Source organism: Centruroides vittatus, unplaced genomic scaffold (genome assembly GCF_030686945.1).
Source record: "Centruroides vittatus isolate TY-2023 unplaced genomic scaffold, ASM3068694v2 contig_361, whole genome shotgun sequence".
Taxonomy (NCBI): Eukaryota; Metazoa; Arthropoda; class Arachnida; order Scorpiones; family Buthidae; genus Centruroides; species Centruroides vittatus.
Genome location: NW_027122185.1, coordinates 633804 through 656997, shown reverse-complemented (window position 1 = coordinate 656997; position 23194 = coordinate 633804). Strand labels below are relative to the sequence as shown.

Here is a 23194-nt window from a genome sequence, read left to right as displayed (position 1 = left end):
CCTGATTACCTGCCGAACCCATAATGGGCTTGCCAAAATGAGGTCCTCTTAGTGTCCTAACGCTAAGGAAAGAGTTAAAAAGAATAGCGCCATAAAAAATTCCTAGTTTTTCGATCCCGATCTGTCAGACAATAGATTGACCGCTCGGCCATCCGACCGTCAATCTTTACTATCTAAAAATAAATATAGGTGCATTTGTTATAAATATATATAAAATAATTATGACAATTGTAAATTTATAGCAGAATTTCTTTATATGCAGCATTATTTTAAATTTATACACTCTATTACATTTCACGAAGAAAATTCACTTCCGCGTGACAGCGGTATTTTCTATATTCCAATTTAACCATATAAACGAAAAAATATTTAATATAAAATTTTAAATACGTTTATTATTTAATTTTCAAGAGCATATATTATTAATAAAACAATTGCGTAAATTTATATAAATAAATTTGCGTACGAATATAAAGTAATTTTTTTTTGTAGAGGTCGCTGATGTTTGTTTTTAAACCCGCGAGTATTGAGGACACGAGGAAATGTCGTTTGAGACCTATTTTTCAACGAGTAAATTAAATATACGATTAAGCTCGATACGTAATTATTAATGATGGGTACGACATTACATACCAAAGGAAAACATGGATATAATGTTAAGTTTTCTCCTTTTTTCCCAAATATAATAGCATGTTGTGCATGTGAAAATTATGGTATATCAGGTAATGGTCAATATAATCAGCATCTTTTATCAAAGTTTTCTCGTTTGATATTTACACTTTAAAATGTCTTTCAGGTGGAGGTTCTCTATTTATATTTGATCATTCTTCTGGCATATTATTAAGTGAGCATCCGTGGAAGGATGGATTGTTTGATGTCACCTGGAGTGAATTACATGAAAATATTGTAATAACTGGAAGTGGCAATGGATCAATTCAGTTTTGGGATATTAATCTGAAGGTAAAATTAAGATTAATCAATGACATTTATAATAAACAATCATTTCCCCCAAAAATTTGAAAAAGCTTTTTTCATTTATGCCATATTTTATAATAAGTTATCAGTGTTCTTTATGGGAATTATATAGATTACTACCTATGGAATCTTGGAACTTTGAGTATATATCTGAACTTGGGACCGAGACGAGTTCAACGATACTCTACTTTTGGACCAGAGACGAAAAATAAGAAAGTTATCATACTTTTTTCTGGCAATTGCATGATGATCGAGAGTTACATCGCTCTCTCTGCTAAGCCTATCACGTGTTTAAAATCGTCTGTCTCATTACCATGTCTACCTCAAAACCATCGATAACTGGACCTACAGTGAATTACGAGATTGGCCATACCCCCTAAACTGCACAAGTGCCGGGCTGTGAACATCTCATGTATTTGTAAAATCTAAGTGACTCATACAACACAGAATTCATATAACACGGAATGTATCTACTGTGTTATAGGGGAATCTACTGTATAAGTTTAAGCCTATGGGAAGCTGCAGCCTCGCGGCTTGCTTCGTTCACCACTTTGGCTGCAAGATGCAGGATCTCCTTGTCGGTCGGCACCTGTGGTGCTCTTCATCACTGCTTCGGCCGCTCTGTCGCTCGGCCTCGAAATACACAAGAAACATCACCTAGGTTATGAGCAGTAAAGGGTGAATCACTAACTCTTCTATTTTTTTACAGTGGATTTGATATTAAAGGATGTAAGTCCTCAAAATCTTGGATTAAGTTTCTGGCTATCATGATTGGGAGTCGCATTGCTTGCCATTACAATGCATTTTATGCCATTATAACAGCAAGCAACGTGACTCCTGATTTGTGTTGCTTGCCGCAGAACTACCGTGAATCAATAACTAGTGACGTTAAGCACTCGGTGGCCTGCCGGCGGCTCCCCTCTGGGAGGTCTGTCGGAAGCACGAACAGTCAAACGCCACCTAGTGGAAAACTAAAATGGCATAGAATGCATTGTGAAAGGCAAGAAATTGTAAATATGATAACTTTCTTATTTTTCGTCTCCAGTCCAAAAGTAGAGTACCGTTGAACTCGTCTCAGTCTTGAGTTCAAATGTATACTCAGTCCCGAAATTCCATAGGTGGTAATCTATAATACAGCCTTCTTTATAAATAAATATATATTAACTAATGTGTCTTTTAAAGTTCTAACACATTTCTTCATGATGTCATAATTTAGAATGTTAAATAAAATTTTTCAATTAATAACTTTAACATTTTGGTTTTTTATAATGGTCTAAAACAGCGGTTCTCAATCTACGGGTCGCGACCCATTTGGGGGTCAAACAACCTTCTCACAGGGGTTGCCTAAGACCATCGGAAAACAGACATTTCCGATGGTCTTAGGAACCAAGATACCACTCCTCTATTCGTTTCCAGGTGGGTCCACCCACATGCAGATATGCCCACATATCTGCATATGAGTACTTGGAATGATGACATCATCGTGCCATTCAGTATTGAAGATAAAACAACACTTCATGAATTATGATTGCTGGATAAATGTAAAATCATGTACTGTGAAATCATCAACTACTGCGAAAAAAAAAATATCTGTACCACAGGAACTTAATCTGGATGCTGATCAGTCTTTTTATATTCAGCTGTGGTTGATGTGAATATTGACCCCTTGTGATAGTAACAGGTATGTAAAAATAACACAGAGAATGGTAAATCATAGGAAACTTTAATGAACTGTATTGACTGAATTATGCCTTGTATCATCTTTTGTATTAAAGCTATTGTTATATATTATTTTCATTAGCAAACCATCCCATGACAACAGATTGTGTAGAGAAGAATGTTAAGAAACGAAAGTATAGTGTATTGTGAAAGTATTTTTTACAGTATTGTTTTACCTCAATAATTACAGTAGGAATTGAGAAACCGCAATGTGTTATTTGTTGTGAGCTTTGTGATGAACTCAAAGAGTTTTTAAATCAGAAAGCAAGACCTTAGTTTGAAGCTGTTTTCAGTGATAAAAGTGAACTGCAGAAAATAGCTTACTTGGTTGGCATCTTGTGACGTCTGTTGCCAAATGCAACAGGTCTCAATTTGTCTGAAAAGATCCGATCATTCCAAATGAAACTTCAGCTTTAGCAAAAAGATTGGATGAAAATAAAATTTACATGTTGCCTATCTTATCTGCTTTCTTTGAGGAACATGACATCGAACCAAATAAAAGGATTACGATGATAATTTCTGTGAAAGAACACTTGCATATTTGCAGACAAAATTTTATTGTACTTTCCAAATCTTCCTGACACCCCATTTGCACTTGCCAAAAGCCCATTTACAGTCAAAGAGTTAGATATTCCTGAGACATCACAAGAGGAGTTGATTGAACTTATTAACAGTGATGCAGCGAGAACTGATTTCTCTACAATGTCAGTTACAAAATTCTGGATCAAGTGTTTGCAGTCATATCCTGTTCTGTCTGAGACTGTGTTGAGCCTTCTTCCATTTCCAACAACATATCTTTGTGATACAGGGTTTTCCAGCTTGTTGGTTATCAAGTCTAAATACAGAAGTAGACTTGTTGAGGAAGATGATTTTCATTGTGCTCTTGCAAAGAATTTCTGATCTGGTGAGAAAGAAGCAATCTCAACCATCACACTGATGTTTGCTTTTACGCATACTGTCACAAAATATAGCAATGTGGTTTACTGTTGTTTTATTAAGACTGTTACCCATGCTACACCATGCTTCGAGACAAAATTGCATTTATTTGTAATTAGAAATAAATATTTCACAATATATAATTACATATTGTTTTTGTGATTGATCACTATGCTTTAATTATGTTCAATCTGTAACAATGAAAATACATCCTTCATATCATATATTTACATTACGATTCATAACAGTAGTAAAATTACAGTTATGAAGTAGCGACGAAAATAATTTTATGGTTCGGGGTCACCACAACATGAGGAACTGTATTAAAGGGTTGCAGCATTAGGAAAGTTGAGAACCACTGGTCTAAAATCAAATAGGCAGATCTAAAAAAAAAGAACAATGTACATTAAGAAAGTAGTGAAACAATTTGTATTTGGTCCATAATACAAATTAAGAATTAAATACAAAAGATTCTGATTGCATAAAAGAAATATGAGAACAAAGCTATAACGGAGTTTTGGTTGTTAAAACAATGAAACAACAAGAATCTTAAAGAAAATATAGGTTAGAGACAACTAAGATTATCAAAAAAAAAAAAAAAAAAAGACTATGAACATGTTTAGAAGAGAAAAGATTTTTAAAAATCTAACAAATCTAGAAGTTTTGAAATTTCAGTTTATAATAAGATAAGGAAATTGTTAAATAAATCAATAGTGCAGCTAGAAGTTTAAAAAAGAGATTGAACAGAATAATAGCAATATATCCTATAATGTTTCCAGAAGAACTTGAAATACAGTAAAACTTATTTAACTTGAAGAAAATGAAGCACTTGGTAGATCTCAATGAAGTAGTATAGGGATTTATGTTACTTTCAACTTCCTTGACTTGAATTTTAATATTTATTCTATCCAAAGTGATCCTAGTTACCAGATTTCCATGAAATTTTCAGACAGTTAGTTGTATCTGCTGTCCAACATCCATTTGCAGACAATATTCCAGTTCAAAGCAAGAGGATCTCTCACTTTATCTCAACATGTACCTGCAAAACTGTTCAATTCCATTAGTATTATAATTAATCAAATTGAACAGTTACATTGAACATTTTGCTGAAAGGTGTTACACGGGTGTTTAAAACTAAAAACTGTACAAAATTCGTTATACAATGCGAGAGGTAAAAATACAAATTATTCGTTTGTAACTCAGTTTTTTCCAGCTCCTTGGAGCTTCAAGTTAGTTTTATTGTAATATGAATAACAGATTATACATTTTCTAATCACAAATATAATTATTTAAGGAGTTATGAATTAAAATATATTAGTATATTGATACTTTATAGGAACCTGTTGCTGTTCTACATGAACATGAAAAAATTGTAAGTGTTAATTTTTTATTAATAATAATTTGAATTATGAAGATTAATTACTATTAATTTCTTCTAAATATTTTGTTTTATTAGTAGTGAAATAGATTAAAATAAATACCTTTTTATATCTTTTGCATTTTTATTTTACAATAATTATTAGAAACATCATTAAATATTTACACATTTAAATTGATGCAATAATTACTAGCAAGATATGAAATTCGTGTATAAAATTACATATATGATACGACGTTTATTATTAATTGAATTATTTTTAAATTGGCAAAAAGGGGAAGAAATAATTAAATTATTATTAAAATTTGTTGTATTGTTAATATCAAAATTTAATTTTAAAAAATAATGCAGTTTATAGAAAAGAAAAATATTATCATAATAAATTAATTAACATAAATTATATATTTCATATTTAAACTTTGATGTAATTAGCTTTTTATTTTGTCAAAAAGATATATAATTTAAATATAGTATTTTAAAAAAAGTAATCGTTAAAACAATAGCAAAATGTGTTATTGTGAAATATTGATAGACAACTACAGGCAGCTTTCATCTTTCATACATTTCATATCTTTTACTTGTTTTTACATACAAAATTTATATTTTCATACATTTTTAGCTGACAAATTATGAGCTGTTATGGAGTGGTGCTTTCTGCCTGCTTTGGTAACATAAAAATAATTTTTGAAAATTAATGTTTTGGTTTCTTTTTTTTAAATGATAAAACCACAAATTAATGTTTATATTTATTTACATATTCCCTGTAAAAAACTAAAACTTTCATATCTTGATAAGAGATTTGCTGATTAACTGTTGAGAAGGCTAAAAGAGGAGGAAATATTATTTAACTTTTAATATATTCTGATTTGGGGTCCTGGAATTGAATTTGGCTAGTCGAAAAACCCTGAGAATCTTTTGGACATCTGTCATGGATATGTTAGACCCTGTGCCTCACCACCCAGCTACTCCATTGTATGTCTGGCCAAGCCCGAGAAAAGGCCGTCGTAGTGCTCACAGAAAGAATCAAAAAATATAAAATAAGAGATTTTATAGTTTTTCTTTTTAGTTCTCTGGGAACAGAACTCCCATTTATAATATGCAGCTTTATTGTTTAACTTTAAAACATTTGACTTTTTTAGAAATGCATTTATGTATTTACTAGCTGTATTCGGCCATGCGTTGCTATGGCTCAAAATGTATCTATTATAAAAATGTATAACACTCCTTGCGGGGGGGAATTTCGAAAAATTCCTTCCTTGGTGTATATTCTCTTGGCGTACCCTATTAAAACGCAAAAAACTGCATCTAAAATATTATAATAGAAGCCGAGTTCTTCACAGTAAGCTTTAATCCTGTCCCTGTTTCTTGCGGGAGAGAATTTTGATATCTATATAATATAAAAACATGCGCGTATTTGAATGCAACATTGTGTCAAAATTTCAAAGCAATCGGTTAAGAACTTTCTGAGATTTAAGATTTTGAATAAATGAACATTTAATTTTTATTTATATACAGGGTGTCCAGAAAGGGTGAGTGCAGTTTAAAAGTAAAATAAATTAAAAATAAAAAATGTTCAAAGAAAGTTTTGTTTTCATTTTCAATCTACGGTTATTGGAAAATTATTTACTAAAAATTATGTTATCGAAATGGCATCCGTTATGCTCCTGGGACTCTTCTAATCTTGAGTGAAGATTTCTCAGTACACGTTGACACAAAGTCAGAGATACCAATGCCATTTCTGCTTTAATTGAGTTAATGTCCTCGACTTATTTTCGTACACCCTGTCTTTAAGAAATCCCCATAAGAAATACACCAGAGGACTCAGGTCTGGACTGCGTAGTGGCCAGTTAATATCACCTCTTCGCAAAATCAGCATTGGAATACTGTGAGATGAATTCAACATTTTATTAGCTCCATCTTTGCAACAGTTTCATGGCTTCAATACAAGAACATGGTTTCAACAAGATGGTGTCTCTTGTCACATATCAAATGATTCAATTGAAGCCATAAAGGAGTTATTCCCCAATAAGCTGATTTTGCGAAGAGGTGATATTAACTGGCCACTACGCAGTCCAGACCTGAGTCCTCTGGTGTATTTCTTATGGGGATTTCTTAAAGAGAGGGTGTACGAAAATAAGTCGAGGACATTAACTCAATTAAAGCAGAAATGGCATTGGTATCTCTGGCTTTGTGTCAACGTGTACTGAGAAATCTTCACTCAAGATTAGAAGAGTCCCAGGAGCGTAACAGATGCCATTTAGATAACATAATTTTTAGTAAATAATTTTCCAATAACCGTAGATTGAAAATGAAACAAAACTTTCTTTGAACATTTTTTATTTTTAATTTATTTTACTTTTAAACTGCACTTATTCTTTCTGGACACCCTGTAGATTTAGAAAATACATAAGGAGTCTAAAAAGACTTGTGATAGCTACTTTTCCTATTAACAATACTAAAGCTCACATTAAAATACTACTACTGATTACAATTAAGAGTAATTATTTAAAGGTAAGTAAATTATACAGAGTAAAGTAACTTTTAGTAATTTTTTAAAGAAAATACTCCATTAAAAGATAATTGTTCTATCTTGTACTGTACATAGCATAAATACATTTAAAATAAAAAGAGCATCTTGAAGCATTTAACTAGAATTTTGAAAATTCTATATATGAGTTATTGTGTAAAATGTAGGATTATATGTGTAGATATACTTTCAGGAGGAAACTGTTAAATAATCTACAAAATAAACCAGGATCAAAATAAAATGTATGTCGATTAAAATCTAAAAGTTCCAGTCTTGTTCTATTATATCGGAATAAGAAAATGATAATTGGCGTACTACATCGTAAAATAAAAAATAAACCTGGCGGAGTTCAGTAATAACATTATCTTGTAAAGATCAACTGCACTGCACCAAAAGTCTTCTGAAGGTGAAGAATTGTGTTATTATTCAAAAAATATTTAATGATTTGATTTGATTTTATATGGAGAATTTTGAGAGTAGCCAAAGTTATATATTTTGCATTGGGATGTACTTTATCTACTGTTTGCTTAGAACAATTTAGTGTTATAAGAGATTTTATCCACTGTTTTTTTTTTTTTAATAGTTTTTATAATTTATTCATTATGAAAAATAATAATAATAAATGATTAATATTTTCTGTTGTTTGCTTTATTCTGAATCATTTTATATCAATTTATGAAATTTGTAAATCAATGCTTGTTTCAATGCATACTGGCAGTAACTGTTGTACAGTTACTGCCAGTATGCATATATATGGGGACTAAATATAAAGTTCTGTTTTAGGAAAATGTAATAATTGTAACTAAATGTTTTGTAAAATTGTAAAAAAACTAATAAAAAAATTGTGTAAAAATACTACTCTAATTATTTATTTTTCTTTCTAAATGTACACATTTATATTGTAACATTTTTTAAATAGTACTTTTCAAATTGTTTATTTTCATTGACATTTTTTCTGTTTCTTACTTTGAATTTAGTGTCAGTTGCTAAATGGTGCATTTTTAGTAACCACATTTTTTTCCTTTCTCTTTCAAAATATTATCATCATCACTTCTTCGTACCTTGGCGCGTTTTTTATGTATCGAAAATGTTGCGAAATGACATCGTGAGCAGTGTTGGCCATTTAGAAACAGGTTTCGGAGTGTTAGCTGTAAAGTGCTTCTCGAGCGCTGCATAAAAAAACGCACCCCTTGTTTCTCGACACAACTGTAACAGGGATAAACAATTACTAGACAATTTTATCTGTTCATTGAAAGATAGACTCTGAGAAAAGGGTGATTTCCACCCCATTTGCTTTTTATATGAGCTCCAGTCAGTCTGCAACATTCATTGCGGCCAATAGAGTGACCCAGTTTGCTTCATTAAGTTACCAGATTTCTTGCGTGGTCATACAAAATTTTTTTTCTGAGAAATTACTGCTACTATTTGCTATCAATACTTTTTATTCTATCTTCCTGTATATTTTCATGTTGTATTCATCATTTCAGCTGAAAAATAGTCCTGTTGAAAATAAACTGCAGGATTTTTTTTTAATTAGTCTAGTAAGATAAAGTTATAAAATTATAATTGTTGCATTGATTGGAGATGATTATTTAGAATTTATACAATAGAATTCAACAGTATAAATTTGAAATACGATTTCATGTGAAATATATTGTGTAAAACTTATTCTAAATTTTTTCGTAGAATATTTTGTTTTTGTCTTAATGTTGTTATTTAAATGCTAGCTAATTCTATTGTAAATTATAATATATGGCTTTAATTTACTATAATTGTATTGTAATTGTATTTCTGATTAAAATTTGGTTATTGTATTATCTGCTTTGTATATCTTTTATAGTAGGTCACCGTGTAATGAAAGTTTATTCACCCGTACTTAGATTAGTTTATTTTAATATTATTTGACTGGTCGAATATAGTAATCCTATCAAAATTGAAAATTTGATACTAAAATAGTTTATAAATATCAAATATTCAAAAAAATGATGACCAATGTACAGTAGAATATTATATTTTATAACTTGAACTGAAGACATCTGTCAAATAAAATAATGAAACTTTCTCGGATAAAGAAAATTTTATAGAAGTGATGATTAATTCTCCAATAATCGGAGTAATTCATAAATAATCATTTTGTTGGAGGAAAACACTACTGTGTTTTAAATTTAAAACTATTAAAGTAACATTAAAAATGAATGACGTTTAAAGAAACACTTAGATGATTATACAATCCCAATTAATTGTTCATCATTAATCGGCTAACTTGACAATCAGCCCATCGTTGGAAAATTCTTTAGCTTATTTATTTCTTTAAATTTCTTAAGTAAGTCTTTTATTCCATTTTATAACAAGTTTATAACATTTTATTCCATTAAGTTTATTATTATTATTATTATTATTATTATTAAAAGTTTCAAAATTTTTTTTCTTTAGAATTATCATGAAAAATTAAAATTAGAATGTAAATATTTTATATTTAACTTTGCAGTACTCGCATCCAAAACCAATAACCAGTGCGAAAACTTCCAAAAAGCAAACGTTTTTGATTCCCCTTCTGGGATCTTTGTCGGGCTTATTTATTTATTTCCGTCGAAACTGGATTTGAAGGTTTTTTTAAAAACATATAACGCACTTTGCTTCCAAATCATTTTTAAAAGGAAGTAATTCACGAGCCGCTTTGAAAAAATACATTCGGCCAATGGGGTCGCGTCGAGTGCACGTCATAATAAAATATCTCTTATTTATGAGTATACTATTGTTTCGGTCCCGATTCGTCCTCCGATAAGCACTGCCATGCTGTGGAGAGGTTTTCTTCTTTAAAATTAATGCACCCTACATCGCGATCTGTCTTAAAAATTTCGATCGCTTCTAATGACCTCATTGGCCGAATATATTTTTTCAAAGCGGCTCGTGAATTACTTCCTTTTAAAAATTATTTGGAAGCAAAGCACGTTATATGTTTTTAAAAAACCTTCGAATCCAGTTTCAATGGAAAGAAATAAATAAGCCCGACGAAGATCCCAGAAGGGGAATCGAAAACGTTTGCTTTTTGGAAGTTTTCGCACTGTTTATTGGTTTTGGATGTGAATATTTTAACTTTGCACTGTAATAATTACATATCTGTGTTTGAGTGTACAAAATTGTGTGTTTAAAAGAAAACAAATGTTAACAGCATTAAATAAATTATCATTAAATAAGAAATGAAAAGACATAGGCCTATATTATTTTTAAATAGAACAGATAATAGAAAATAACTTACTAGACATGAATAAAAAAAATATATATGTAATAATTAAATTTTAAGTATAATAAGACTTAAATGCATTTTATTTAATAAACTGTGACATTTGGATGTATTTTTTAATATGAAATATTCTTTCAAACAGGTCTGCAGTTTAGACTGGAGTCAGACAAGAGCTGAACAGTATCTTCTTTCTTCTTCTTGGGATAAAACTGTAAAAGTTGTAAGTTTTTTACTTTGTTTTGTGAAAAAGAATTTATTATATTTTTAATAATAAGATATCTAACTTTTATTTTTCTTGATTATCATTTTAATAATTCAAATGATATTATATCATTTGAATTATTGATATATATGTTGTTAATCTGGAAACAGTGGAGAGACACACAGATGAAACATATTGTGGTGGTCAAAATATCTTTGTTTAATCAAGGAATTAATGTACAAATAAGTCTTTACGCAACTGTGGGGCAATCGTTCGTACGTGTCGACAGATCGCAGTCAGAACAAAGAATAAGTTAAAGACAAAGAACCATAAAATATTTTATGGTCATTGGGCAGGTCCCTGTAGTAGGTCAAATTGGTTTGCGTCGAGAGTACTGACAATATATCTATAAGTAAATATGGTTAATCATAATTTTCATGATCAATGGCTGCATAATAACATTGATTTTGAATTTATTTACTCATTGTTGGGCAGCAATTTGAAAAAATTGTAGACAAATTCCCACTGTTGTCCGTTTGTCTGTCCTTCCTTAATGTCAAGAACACAGTTAGATACATGAAAGTCAAGACCATATATAGAAAGCTTAGGGGCAGAAGACCCCAATTAACTATATACGAACTTTCGATGCAAACTGGAAGTCACATTATTTCAATTCAAAAATTTCTTTGAAATGAGTTAGGTAGATGACTGGCACAATTCTATTGCTGATGGAAAAGTATGATGTACTGGGACGAGACACTATAGTACTACTTTGAGGTGGAGAGCATGTATTTTAAATTAAAATCATTAAATATATGATTAAAAATTTCAGCTCGGCATTGTGACAACGTCGTAATAAATAATTGCTCGTTTATATTCTGGATTGATATAGCTATTTCTGACTTAATTTTTTATAAAGTTTGAAATCACTTTTGGTTATAGATTTTTATGTATATTTTTCAAAATATTGAAAATTCTAAAAGTAGAAACACTTTATTTAAAATAATGCTGTTTTGTAATCACTATTTGTTCTTAATAACTACTTAAGAATGAAGATCTTGCAAACAGAACATAAATAAATTTATAATATTAATCTCACTTCCAATTTTTTTTCTTGTCTTGAATACAAAGTAATGGACTAAGTTCTTCCAATTAGATATTATCAATTTGGTTCCATCTGAAATCGTTTTGCAACATTATAATTGGAATTTTGATCCTATTGCCTATGATTCTAAAGTAAATTTTTTGCTATATATACTGTTTTATTTTACTTAAGAAAAAATAATACCTAGACTGTCCTCCCAACTTGAAATCCAATACACATAACCAATTGTATAATTTAATCTCTGTGTATGTGTAAATACACTGTAGTGTTTATAGTAGGGATGGGGTCATTCCACCATTCCACCGTATAGAAGCAAAATGTTATTATGTACAAATATTAATAAATGGGGTGCAATATAACCAACTAGTAGCCCGGGACGCCCCTAGTGGCATTCTAGGCGTACCGTTACGGATAAACTGACACGCGCAATCAATGGCTTATATTATTAGATATTGCCTTTAAATATTACATACAAAAAACAAAAGCAGATAACATCAAATAAGCAAAGAATTATTATTCATTAATGAATTCTAATAAATATCCTTGGAGTTTATTAATGAAGAAAACTGATTATTCTTTAATTCTTGTACCAGTGTTATAAAACATTGCACCCATGTTTCGTATTTGATAATATTGATACAAGAATTAAAGAATCTGGTGTATTAGAAAAGTATTATCTGAAAAGCTGATTATGTTTATATCATATATCTATACATTTTTCTTCTATGAACACACTAATCTTATTTACTGGTCCTGTGTAAATTCTTTTAAATAGTGTGAATCATAAGCTGTGAAAACTGTAATATAATTTTTTAATTAAAAGAATTTCCATTTTTTACTATATTAAAACCTTATTTAATTTTGCTTTATTCAATATTTTATAAATTTGCAGTGGGATACAGAAAAATTCATTTGTTTATCAACATACACTAGTCAAAGAAATTACGTAAATTGTGTAACGTGGTCACCTCATTTTCCTGGATGCTTTGCTTCTGTTTCAGGTATTAATTTAAACTTATTTACATTAGTGTAAATATAAATATAGCTACAGTTTTGTTTATAAATAACAATTTTAGGTGATGGAATGATGAGAATATGGGACTTGAAGCAACCAAACTATCCTGGTTCTCAGTTTCAAGCTCATAGTACAGACGTTTTAAGTTGTGATTGGTGTAAATATAATAAGGTTATACATTCTGCGTTTTTAAGTTTTATTATTTATGATTATATATAAAAGTTTTTAATTGTTTACGTTAAGAATATAATTGCTACTGGCGGAGCCGACGGATTAATTCGAGGTTGGGATATCAGACATGCACAACAACCAATTTTTCAGTTGACTGGACATAAATATGCCGTGCGGAGAGTTAAAGTAATTATTCGTTATTTATTTAAATGTTAACTATAGGTTAAATGAAAGATAAACTAACTATAATAAATGAATTTCTGAATAAAAATATTATTATTTTAAAAAAAGGTAATTTTTATTTCCAGTTTTTTTTTATTTTATTATGAGTAAAGGTCTTGACAGCTCAGTTTTTAATATTTTACTATAATTTCACAATTTTTATATTAGAAAATATAACTTGGAAATGACAGAATAATCAAAACATGCTGTATAATAATTCGGTTGATTACTTTTATTTTTAAAATGATGGTAATAAATATATTTTATATTTATAAATAAGTAAAATTATTTAAAATTAGTTAGAATGGTTTGAAATACAAATTTTGACACTTAAACATCGGGTTGAAGATAGGTTAAATACAGTGGCGTAGCGTGGGTGTCAGCCGCCCGGGGCGGAGGAAAATTTCACCGCCCCCTTATTTAGGTATTTTTACAAGATATTATTATTTATTGTGAAATTTTGCTGCCCTCTATAAGTGCCGTCTGGGGCGGGCCACCCCTGCCGCCCCCACTACGTTACTCCACTGATTAAATACTTATATAATATACCAGTATGCACATCTTTACTCACATGGGTCTGTCAGATCCAGGGCATTCGTTCCTGAGATTTTTCAATGCCATTCACTGCATAGTTAACTGATATACATGTTAAACTGCAACTAAAAAATAAAATTAATCAGATCTAACAAAACTAGTTAAATAAATGTTAAAGAAAACATTCCTCTCAGTACAATAAAATAATGACACCATAATTTGATTAACTTAAAATCAAGGAGAATTTTTGTTTACAGGACAGTAAAATAATCAATGACTTATTGACATCGGTAGTAGTAACAGTAGTCAGTCAGTGTGAGCTGCACTGACAATCTATTCTGTCCTTAAAAATAACACTGTCCTCTCAAATTTCACATAAATGGGATGTTAATTAGTGTAAGTTGAGATAATTTACAGGGAGTTTCTGAAATTTGATATCTTTATTTTTGCATTTTTGGGTCAATTTGCAATAAAATAAACATAAAAAAGCATTTTTTGACATTCCACGAGTATTTTACAACATTAGAAGGAAGACGAAATGCAGAAATTAAACATTTAACCATGGTTTTTGATGAAAGGCTGACAGATTCACAGTTTTAGAATAAAAATGTGTTTGTTTTTGTGTGACATAACTTGCTCATTTTTTTTAATGTATCCTCGAGAGGGATGTATAACCTCGCTTAAACCACCATGCCAATTTTTACCATATGGAGATATCTGATATCATGATTTCCCTGGATAGACTGATATGTCAGACAATCCAAAAAAATGTGGTATTTAAACCTGTATATTAATTGAAAGAGGATTCCAGTTTGTCCAACTTAGTTTGAGTAAACGGCTTGGGCTAAAAATGCAATTCCGGCTCTTAAAGCTCTTACCTTGTAGATGATGCCACCGAAGAGAGATTTGAGAAAGGTGCAATGGTTCAGATATGGTGGAGTGACAAAGATACAATGTTAAATTTATGAGAACCCAAGTGACAAACATGTCAGGCACTCGCACACAATCTGGTAATATAATTTTTCTTAACCATTTGGACAACCGGTTGCTTGCCACTATTGTAAATTCCTGCTTTGTTTGCTAATTATGCATTAATTAAAAAACATTTCACATTATTTTTTCAATAAATTAGTTTAGTCAATATTAACCACTGCCATCTATCAACTTTTAATGCCAGTCTCTGTTTTTATTTTACTATTACTTCACGATGAGACCGTAACATGATTCTAACCATCCAATTCATTACTTAATGCGGATTGATGGTTTTCTTGACAAATCTAGCAACCAAAAAATAATAATAATGTTGAACATATGATTGTTGGTAGGTTAAGAGTTTTATAACAGCCAATAAGATTGCCATGTAGCGGGCTGACACCCTTAATCCAAAACCCCACCAGGAGAAGTCGGTCAGTCTTACGAATGCTAAATTGCCACCCTGGGATCGGGATGCAAAATTGAAAGAAGCTATTGAGAGAGAGAACAGAAAAGTAATTACACATTACTTTCAACAATATGGTCTTGATAATATCTCTTTCTCTGTATTTCACTTTATACAGTATTATTAAATGTTGTGTTTTTTTATGTATAGTTTGTTAATCTTATGTAACAAATTTAAAAATAAATTCATTAAACTAGTATTTTTATGTAATAAAGATAATATATTGATTTATTACATAAAACTCAAAATTCTTTACCACTTTTATAAGATATTTTATATAATACATCAATAATATGGAATGCATTATTTATTTATTTCAGTTTTCTCCTACTGAAGAATCAATTTTATATTCTGTCTCGTATGATTTAATCACTGGGTAAGTAATATTTTCATTTTATAATTAATTTTAATGCGAATCTATAATATTGTATTTAATTAGGATGTGGCATTGGGATAATTATCTCCCTATACATGCATTTCCAAATCATAGAGAATTTGTGTATGGATTAGATTGCAATGCTCATGTTCCACAGCAGGTATTTGAATACATTTTTAACTTCTTTTAAAAAAAAATATAGTCTTTTATTAGAAATCTTATTTTCGTTACAGATTGCCGACTGTGGTTGGGATGAAACCGTGGTGGTGTTTAAGACTCCTACGCCACCCCGGATTGTTAATAATTAATCTTAACGAACAGTTTCGTACAGAATGTAAAATTATTTATTGTGAAATTAATTTTGATATCTTAAAATAAATGTTAAAAATAAAAAAACATTTTAATATAAATTATATCATTTGTTATTTGTCATTCCATAGGAATTATTGTTATTTGATATTACCGTATGTTCCGGCGTATAAGACGACCCCCGACTTTTACAGTTAAAATATAGAGTTTTGGATATATTTGCTCTATAAGACGACCCCCGACTTTTGAGGTTTTCCCGGGTTAAAAAGTCGTCTTATACGCCGGAATATACGGTATTTATCATCATATTTTTTACAGTTTCCTTATGCCTTTATAAAATTACTGATTGAAATTCTGCATTCTTTGTTTGTAATACACATTGAGGCTAAACGATTAATTTTTTTACTTGCATTACAATAACAGTAACACCTCATACATACTGGAAATACTGTGATATTGTAGCATCTCTAAATAAGAAAAACTATATAAATCGTAACAATTGCCTATTCAATTATTCTTACGTTATAAATACTGTATAAGAATAAGTCAACTATTGAATAATTCTAATACTTATAATAGTAATATAAATTTACTATTGAAAAGCAGGTAAGAAACACTGGTGGAGTGCTGTTATTTTTGCGTTAGTAATCCTATATATTGATAAATGAGAAATTTAAACGCTTCCATTTACTGACTTCAATAATTGTGATTAATCATTCAGGGAGATTCATAAATATTTTTGTAGTTTTCAATAATTCCTAGAGAAATGCACGAGAGAATTTCATTTAATCTTTTACACTTGTATTTTACTGAAAGTTGTTTTGTAAATTCAGTTATACATCTTTATATTTCCATAAAGTTAGTGTCGTAAATCGAGCTTATCTTCCTGGAAATACAATATTAATTAATACGAGTATCACACAAGGATCTGCTACAAAATATTACAGTATTTCTTATAGACTTAATAGAAAATGTATATCATTTATAGTAATAACATTGATTTTGAGTTTATTTGCACGTGTTGGGCAGCAGTTCGAAAAAATTATAGACGAATACGTACGGGGCAAGACACTACGATACTAATTTGAGGTAGAAAGCGCATATTTTAAATTAAATAAATAAAATATGAGTAAAAATTGCAGCCTGCCATTGTGAGAAAGTCATAATAAATAATTGCTGGTTTATTTCTTCTATTACAATTAAAATTAGATATATGATTTATAAAGCAAAAACAAAAAAATGAATGATAAATTATGATGTTTATACTGTATGGAACTAAGCCAAATTTATTGTATGATGTATAAAATTATTATAAGTTTACTACTTAACACAAAAAACATATGACAAATAATGAAAAAACTGAAACTTTCCAATAGTTTTATTTATAAAATTAAGTAATTTTCTGAGGAAATTTTAAAGTCTAATTATACAAACTTTTATTGATTTATATTAGAATTATTCTTATAGAATATCTGATTAGTATAATAAGTTTAATGAATATAAAAGACAAAAGTTAATTACATAATAAACCACCAGTAATATTTAGCAATGAAACAGGGGGGTAAAATGAGTTGAAACAGCAGAAATGCACTCAAAATTAGATAAGAAATGAAGTAATAATCCAATAAGCAGCCACAATAGAAAAAATAATTGGAATTTTAAAAATGAAGTATTTATTTATCATTTGAGAGATAGAAATTTGACTATTTATACATTAAAATTACCAGGAAAGCTTTAAAGTGCAGTGTATTTTGTGTAAATGAAGTCATTCTATTGTATTTTTACTGGTGTATAAAAGTGAAAAATTTTAAACTAGGATTTTATTACTGATTTATTATCTATTGTAACAATTAACAATTTAAAACGACAACGATTCGAAATAATCTGTTTAATTTAGAATCTCCAAATGTCAGATGACCCGACTAATGAGTACTTTGACTTAAGTAACGTACTATATATGACCTAATTATCATTCAATTGTTCCGTGTGTAGAGAGATAAACACTGGAACAATATGAGAATCGATTAATCTTTTATTTGTTATTGTTAGTCGTCTCAATAATCGGCAGTAATACTCGAAAAATATTTATAACGGTTATTGTCTAACGATATCGCGTGTGATGTAAACATTGCAAGAACAATTCGGCCAGAATGAATGTTAAAACATTTCTTTATTTATAATGCTATCGCTTTCGAATCTTCTTCGGCATTCATTAATTAATACAAAGCATTGAGTTATTACAAATAGATATATTAATTAATTATATATAAATGGCGGTTATTAAATACAGTATATTTATAATGGAGACTGGGATAAGATATGAATTTTTTGCTTCCAGTTATGTAAAATATTTAAAAATTATATTAAGACGAGATAAAATTATTGCTGGATACAAAAAATCCATTTCTTTCCTTTATATTTTTATATAATTCGCTTCCGTATTTAATCAACTTTCCTTATTTATTGTCCTTTTAATGTGTCGATTTTTTTGGGAGAAGGATCGATAATTGGTTTATCCCGTGAAGCGGATATTTGGGGCTTCAAGATGTGTTTCTTTGGAATCTTTACGATAACAGCCGGGTGAAGCTTAGTTTTTTCCGCAGAAAGGATTTCTTCCGAAGGTGGTTTCGCCTTGGTTTCGATGATTTTCGAAGCCAGATATTGATGATCGTGATAATAATCGGCTTCTAAATTATGGCGCTTCTTTGTCACCCTGTACAAATCGTGGTTGATGGCGTACCAGTAATGAGAATCTTTACAGTTGACGTTGTACCACCAATTACAGACTCGGTTTTTCTGGTCGAAAATTGTACCGTTGGGACATAAAAATGCATCGTGACGTCCGTCCGGTTGACAGTAATGCCAAACCTATAAAGATTTAAATGTAGATAAATCGAAGGAAAATATTTTCTACGTGTAAACATCATCTGTCCCACGCAATTATGTATGAAATGGTGATGAAAGCGAGGTGTTTTCTTTTCGACAAGAAAACTTTCTATCCCGTGTTACGATCGTCAACGTGACTTAATTTTCTAGACCATGACCGCTTTATTCAAGTTTATGCTCTGTTCTGTCTCGCAACTGTAATAAGTCTATTGTTCGCGCGTTTGTCACTCCCGTCGAGGCATTACACCACATCTTTACATTCTCATGGCAGATACAATTGTCTTTCGTTTTACACAGAGCGAGGGGTAAAAAGAAAAGTTCAAAATTATCACGTCTGTCTAATTTGTCAAATCTATATTTTTGGGTGGGACACTTAAGTGTTAACCTAGTTTATAAAAGTTATTATCGAGATAATGTTTTTGTGCCGTAATTACTATCACGACACTAAAGATCCGTCAGGTAAAGCCGCGTATCCAATTGAAAGATCCAGAGTGACCGGGGCTAATTTACGATTCATTCTGGAGTGAATGCTAATTGTAATACAAGTGAGGTTGTTGGCGTAGATACGCCTTTATATATTTCCCCCTTTATTTTAATTAGCGAAGTTTCTTTGTATAAATTTCATAAACACTTGGACAAGGTCGAGCGTTAGTATCGTCACGAATATCCTTAAGCAGAATTTTGTTTAAATGCTTTTATAAACAGATCTAGTTGATTGTTCTGTCTTTCTTTTTCTGTCGAAATTATTCTGAAGGCCGTTCGCAATTTAATAAATAAAAATATTTGACCACACGCGTTATTTTCTTCGAAATATTGCTAAATTTACACGCAAGTTTCTTCCCGATAGTGTTACAAACAACAACTATAACCCGAACTAATGGGTTAATTTCTAACCCATTCTCAGTTCGGGTTATAGTTGATGCGAAATTTTTCTAGAAAACACGATGTAGAGTATAAAAAAAACAAGTAGATCTTACTTGACAGCCGCTATCGACATCGGCATAAAATCCTGGATATCCCGTATCTCGACAGTGAAAATTTGTCAGAGGAATGGAAGAAAACACGGGATAATCTTTTCCGGGTATTCCTGGTATGTTGTGGGTCAAGCTGAAAACGTTATCGTAATCGTAATCTACATAATTTTCTGGAGGTTTATCGTGTGTTTTCACAGGATACAAAGAACTGTAGACGGGTGTATCGGGATAGACGGGCGGGGGTGGTGGAGGAGGATTGGGATAAGGACCCGAATCTGGAAGAGCGTACGAAGGAATATGGTACGTCTCCTATAACGAAAAATGTATATAAATTTTTAAGTAAAGAGAATATATATATATAGGCTATATAAAAAATTAATTTTTCATAAAGATTTTCTTATTTACGCTAGATTTTTCCGCATCTTTCACTTCATCCGTAGAATTTTTAATTGATTCGCTTTCTTTCTTAATTTCTTCTTTTTTATCTTCGATGATGCTACATCGAACGAAATTAGCTGAAAATATAAACATCATTAATTTTCTATAACCTAATTTATATGATAATTATTACTTAAAAGCTCGAATAACTATCGAGATCGAGGAGTGTTGCGTCAAAAACTATAAATAAAATTGAAACTTACCGAAAAGTAATAAAACACTTATAAATAGAAGAGTCTTCATGTTTTATCTGTAAAAGGAAAAAGAAAAAATAGTTGAAAATTTAAATACAGTAAAGAAGATCGCCGGTCAAAGGATACCGGATAAAGGATACCAAGGCTGCGAGTAGATATCCTAGAATGGACCTATGTTTTTAATTAATTAAATAGATGTAAAAGTCTAGTATACGATCCTAATCTAAGAAGTGATAAAACATATTTCTGTGCGGAGAAAAATGCCCGATTGAGCTCGAAAGCTAGATCGAGACTGATAAATTTCGATACCGAATCGAGTTTTAAGATAAACAATGTAACAATGCCACACCTCGCCACTTCGTGAAGTGGACAGAATTAGACTCTTATCTCGAAGGAAGATTTGATTGTTAAGTTTAATCCGCAAGTCAACAACCAACATCAACTACTCGACTCGTAATATCAGTCCAATTTATCCGTAGTAAGCTCATATTCCGACTTTCTCCCGTATTTGTTTTTTTTTAACCTAACTTAACGCTTAATAGATTATTCCCGGTGTTATTTTTGAGGCTAAAAGATTGCTTAATCTTCCGTCTGAAATTCTTCTTTATATAGCGTACAATACTATCGATTAAATGGTTAATTCACACCCCCTTTAGAGTTCGTTTACGGAGTGAGGAAAATAAAGTTAGGAACTGGTTCGAACTCGGTTTATCGATTTATCTGTAGAGTTTAGGTACTTGACCACTTATTAGTTTAAGGAATATAAACAGATCGAGAAGACTCTTAGCCATACTATAATACTTAATAGAGCAGGAAAGATAACCTTCATAGATAAAGGAAAAGTATCGAGATGCAGAGGAATCTTTCCTTTACATCTTCTCCAATGTTCTGTCGATGAAAATTAGGAAAGATGTAAGCTTAGACATTCTATATTAAATGTTTTTTTCCACTAAATATAAATTTACTTTTAGTTTTACAGAAATTCTATGCAAAGAAGATTGAATTAAATCTCTTCACCGAGTAAGAAACAGGGAAACACAATGTAACGTGTATAAATACGTTAAGAAGCGGTAAAGGGAGATAAGATTAAAGAAATACGAGGAATGGATTCCCGCTAACTTACCGAGAGGCAGTCAAATTGAAAGTATAGAAGCGAGAAACGAAAGTGGAGACTTTAAATGATAGAACGAGGTGGAGTCTACCACGCCTCCACCAATCACTAATTGGTCCCCCGGGGAAGGGACAGTAACCGGAACTAGGACGATGACGTGGAAAGGGGGTCGAAAACATCGTGATTATACAAATCGCTCTTCATAATCTACAACCATTGATCGGAATATCACGAACAGAAATTTTAAGATACTTTCCAATTTTCCGGCCGCAAACTCCGACCTTAATGGCTCTTTTGTTGTTGTTGTTGTTGTTGTTGTTGTTTTTCTTTTTTTCCTATACGCGGGACCGCGTATAGAGGAAGTCGGAATGCCCTTGAACCTCGACCGTCCTTGTTTCGCATTGTCCACCTTATTCGCAGTCGTATATCATTTTATGGTGGTCTAAAGGTTGCGAAACTTATCTCGTTCTTCACACGGGCGTAACACCCGGACTTCCGTCGACTCGGAACGAATAATAAATAATACACCGCCGGGCCGTGAATATCAAAAATGGAGCGATATTTCCGTCTGATTCATCCAACTCTTTTTCATTTTTCAAGCTTAGAATATTAATAAATAAATAAATAAATTTATGAATCTTTCACGTGAAGATTCTATCGACAGTGAAGAATTAGAATCTCGATTTTAACAAAATATATTAAAGCAAACTCCGCATCACTTATCCATCTTCAGCATCCTTTTTCTGCGATTTAAAGCTTTTAAATTCCCACTTTAAATAATAATTTTAATTGATTAAGACATAAATTTTAGCAAGCAGAAATGGTGGGTTTTCTATTTTTTTTAAAAAAAAAAGAAATGGTAAGATTATTCTGTACTATTCAACAATGTTTAATCTACGTAAATGGTTAAACATGCAAAGAAAATTCTTGGCCTATTTTAGTTTATTCATATTTTAAAATAATGTTAATCGCATTTAAAAAAGTCCTACATTTATTATCAACGGGTGGAAAGCAGAACGTTATGGGAAATCGGTTAGTTTCGGTGTCCAAAATTACCTTTTTAAGTTCCGTCGGATTTATTTCTGTGGGTGGAAAATAGCCTAAAATTAACGTGGGAGTCGATACTTAAGGAAATTGTCGTCGTTTACTTTATTCGAATCGAAACAATGCGGTTACAAACAGATCAAACGTGCTCCTTCCGTTGTAAAACCCGATCGATCGATCAATTAATTAGTGTCGAAAACGAAATATTTCTAATAAGAATTGTAAGCGAATAGAGAATATTCTCACGCTCGATTTTGCATTCTTAATAACATCTTTAAAAGTCACGTTCTATAACGTAAGATATATTTAATAAGAAAGCTAACGAAGCGATAAACGATAAAAGTATGGACGTGGTAAGGAGCAAAGACGACGTGTAGAATGCCTATCTCGCGAACA

The 23194-nt window shown here is 30.8% G+C and overlaps 2 protein-coding genes across 3 annotated transcripts; one reads left to right on the top strand and one right to left on the bottom strand.

The window, feature by feature from the left end:
• The first annotated feature begins 516 nt into the window (after positions 1-516).
• Positions 517-16255, top strand: LOC136975046 (peroxisomal targeting signal 2 receptor-like). The gene is made up of 10 exons (XM_067270038.1): positions 517-722; positions 797-960; positions 4967-5002; positions 10922-10999; positions 12979-13087; positions 13163-13272; positions 13345-13458; positions 15787-15842; positions 15906-16002; positions 16076-16255. The coding sequence occupies exons 1-10, from the start codon at positions 611-613 to the stop codon at positions 16148-16150; spliced, it is 951 nt and encodes a 316-aa protein (XP_067126139.1). The 5' UTR covers positions 517-610; the 3' UTR covers positions 16151-16255.
• A 2210-nt stretch (positions 16256-18465) lies between these two features.
• LOC136975045 (uncharacterized) lies at positions 18466-22023 on the bottom strand. 2 transcript variants are annotated; one of them, XM_067270037.1, is made up of 6 exons: positions 21767-22023; positions 21467-21531; positions 20653-20699; positions 20417-20526; positions 20015-20320; positions 18466-19019 (listed from the first exon to the last, which is right to left on the bottom strand). In XM_067270037.1, the coding sequence occupies exons 3-6, from the start codon at positions 20690-20692 to the stop codon at positions 18612-18614; spliced, it is 864 nt and encodes a 287-aa protein (XP_067126138.1). In that variant the 5' UTR covers positions 20693-20699; positions 21467-21531; positions 21767-22023; the 3' UTR covers positions 18466-18611. The 2 variants fall into 2 exon arrangements, with proteins under 2 accessions (XP_067126138.1, XP_067126137.1); XM_067270036.1 differs by lacking the exon at positions 21467-21531.
• Positions 22024-23194: the final 1171 nt, after the last annotated feature.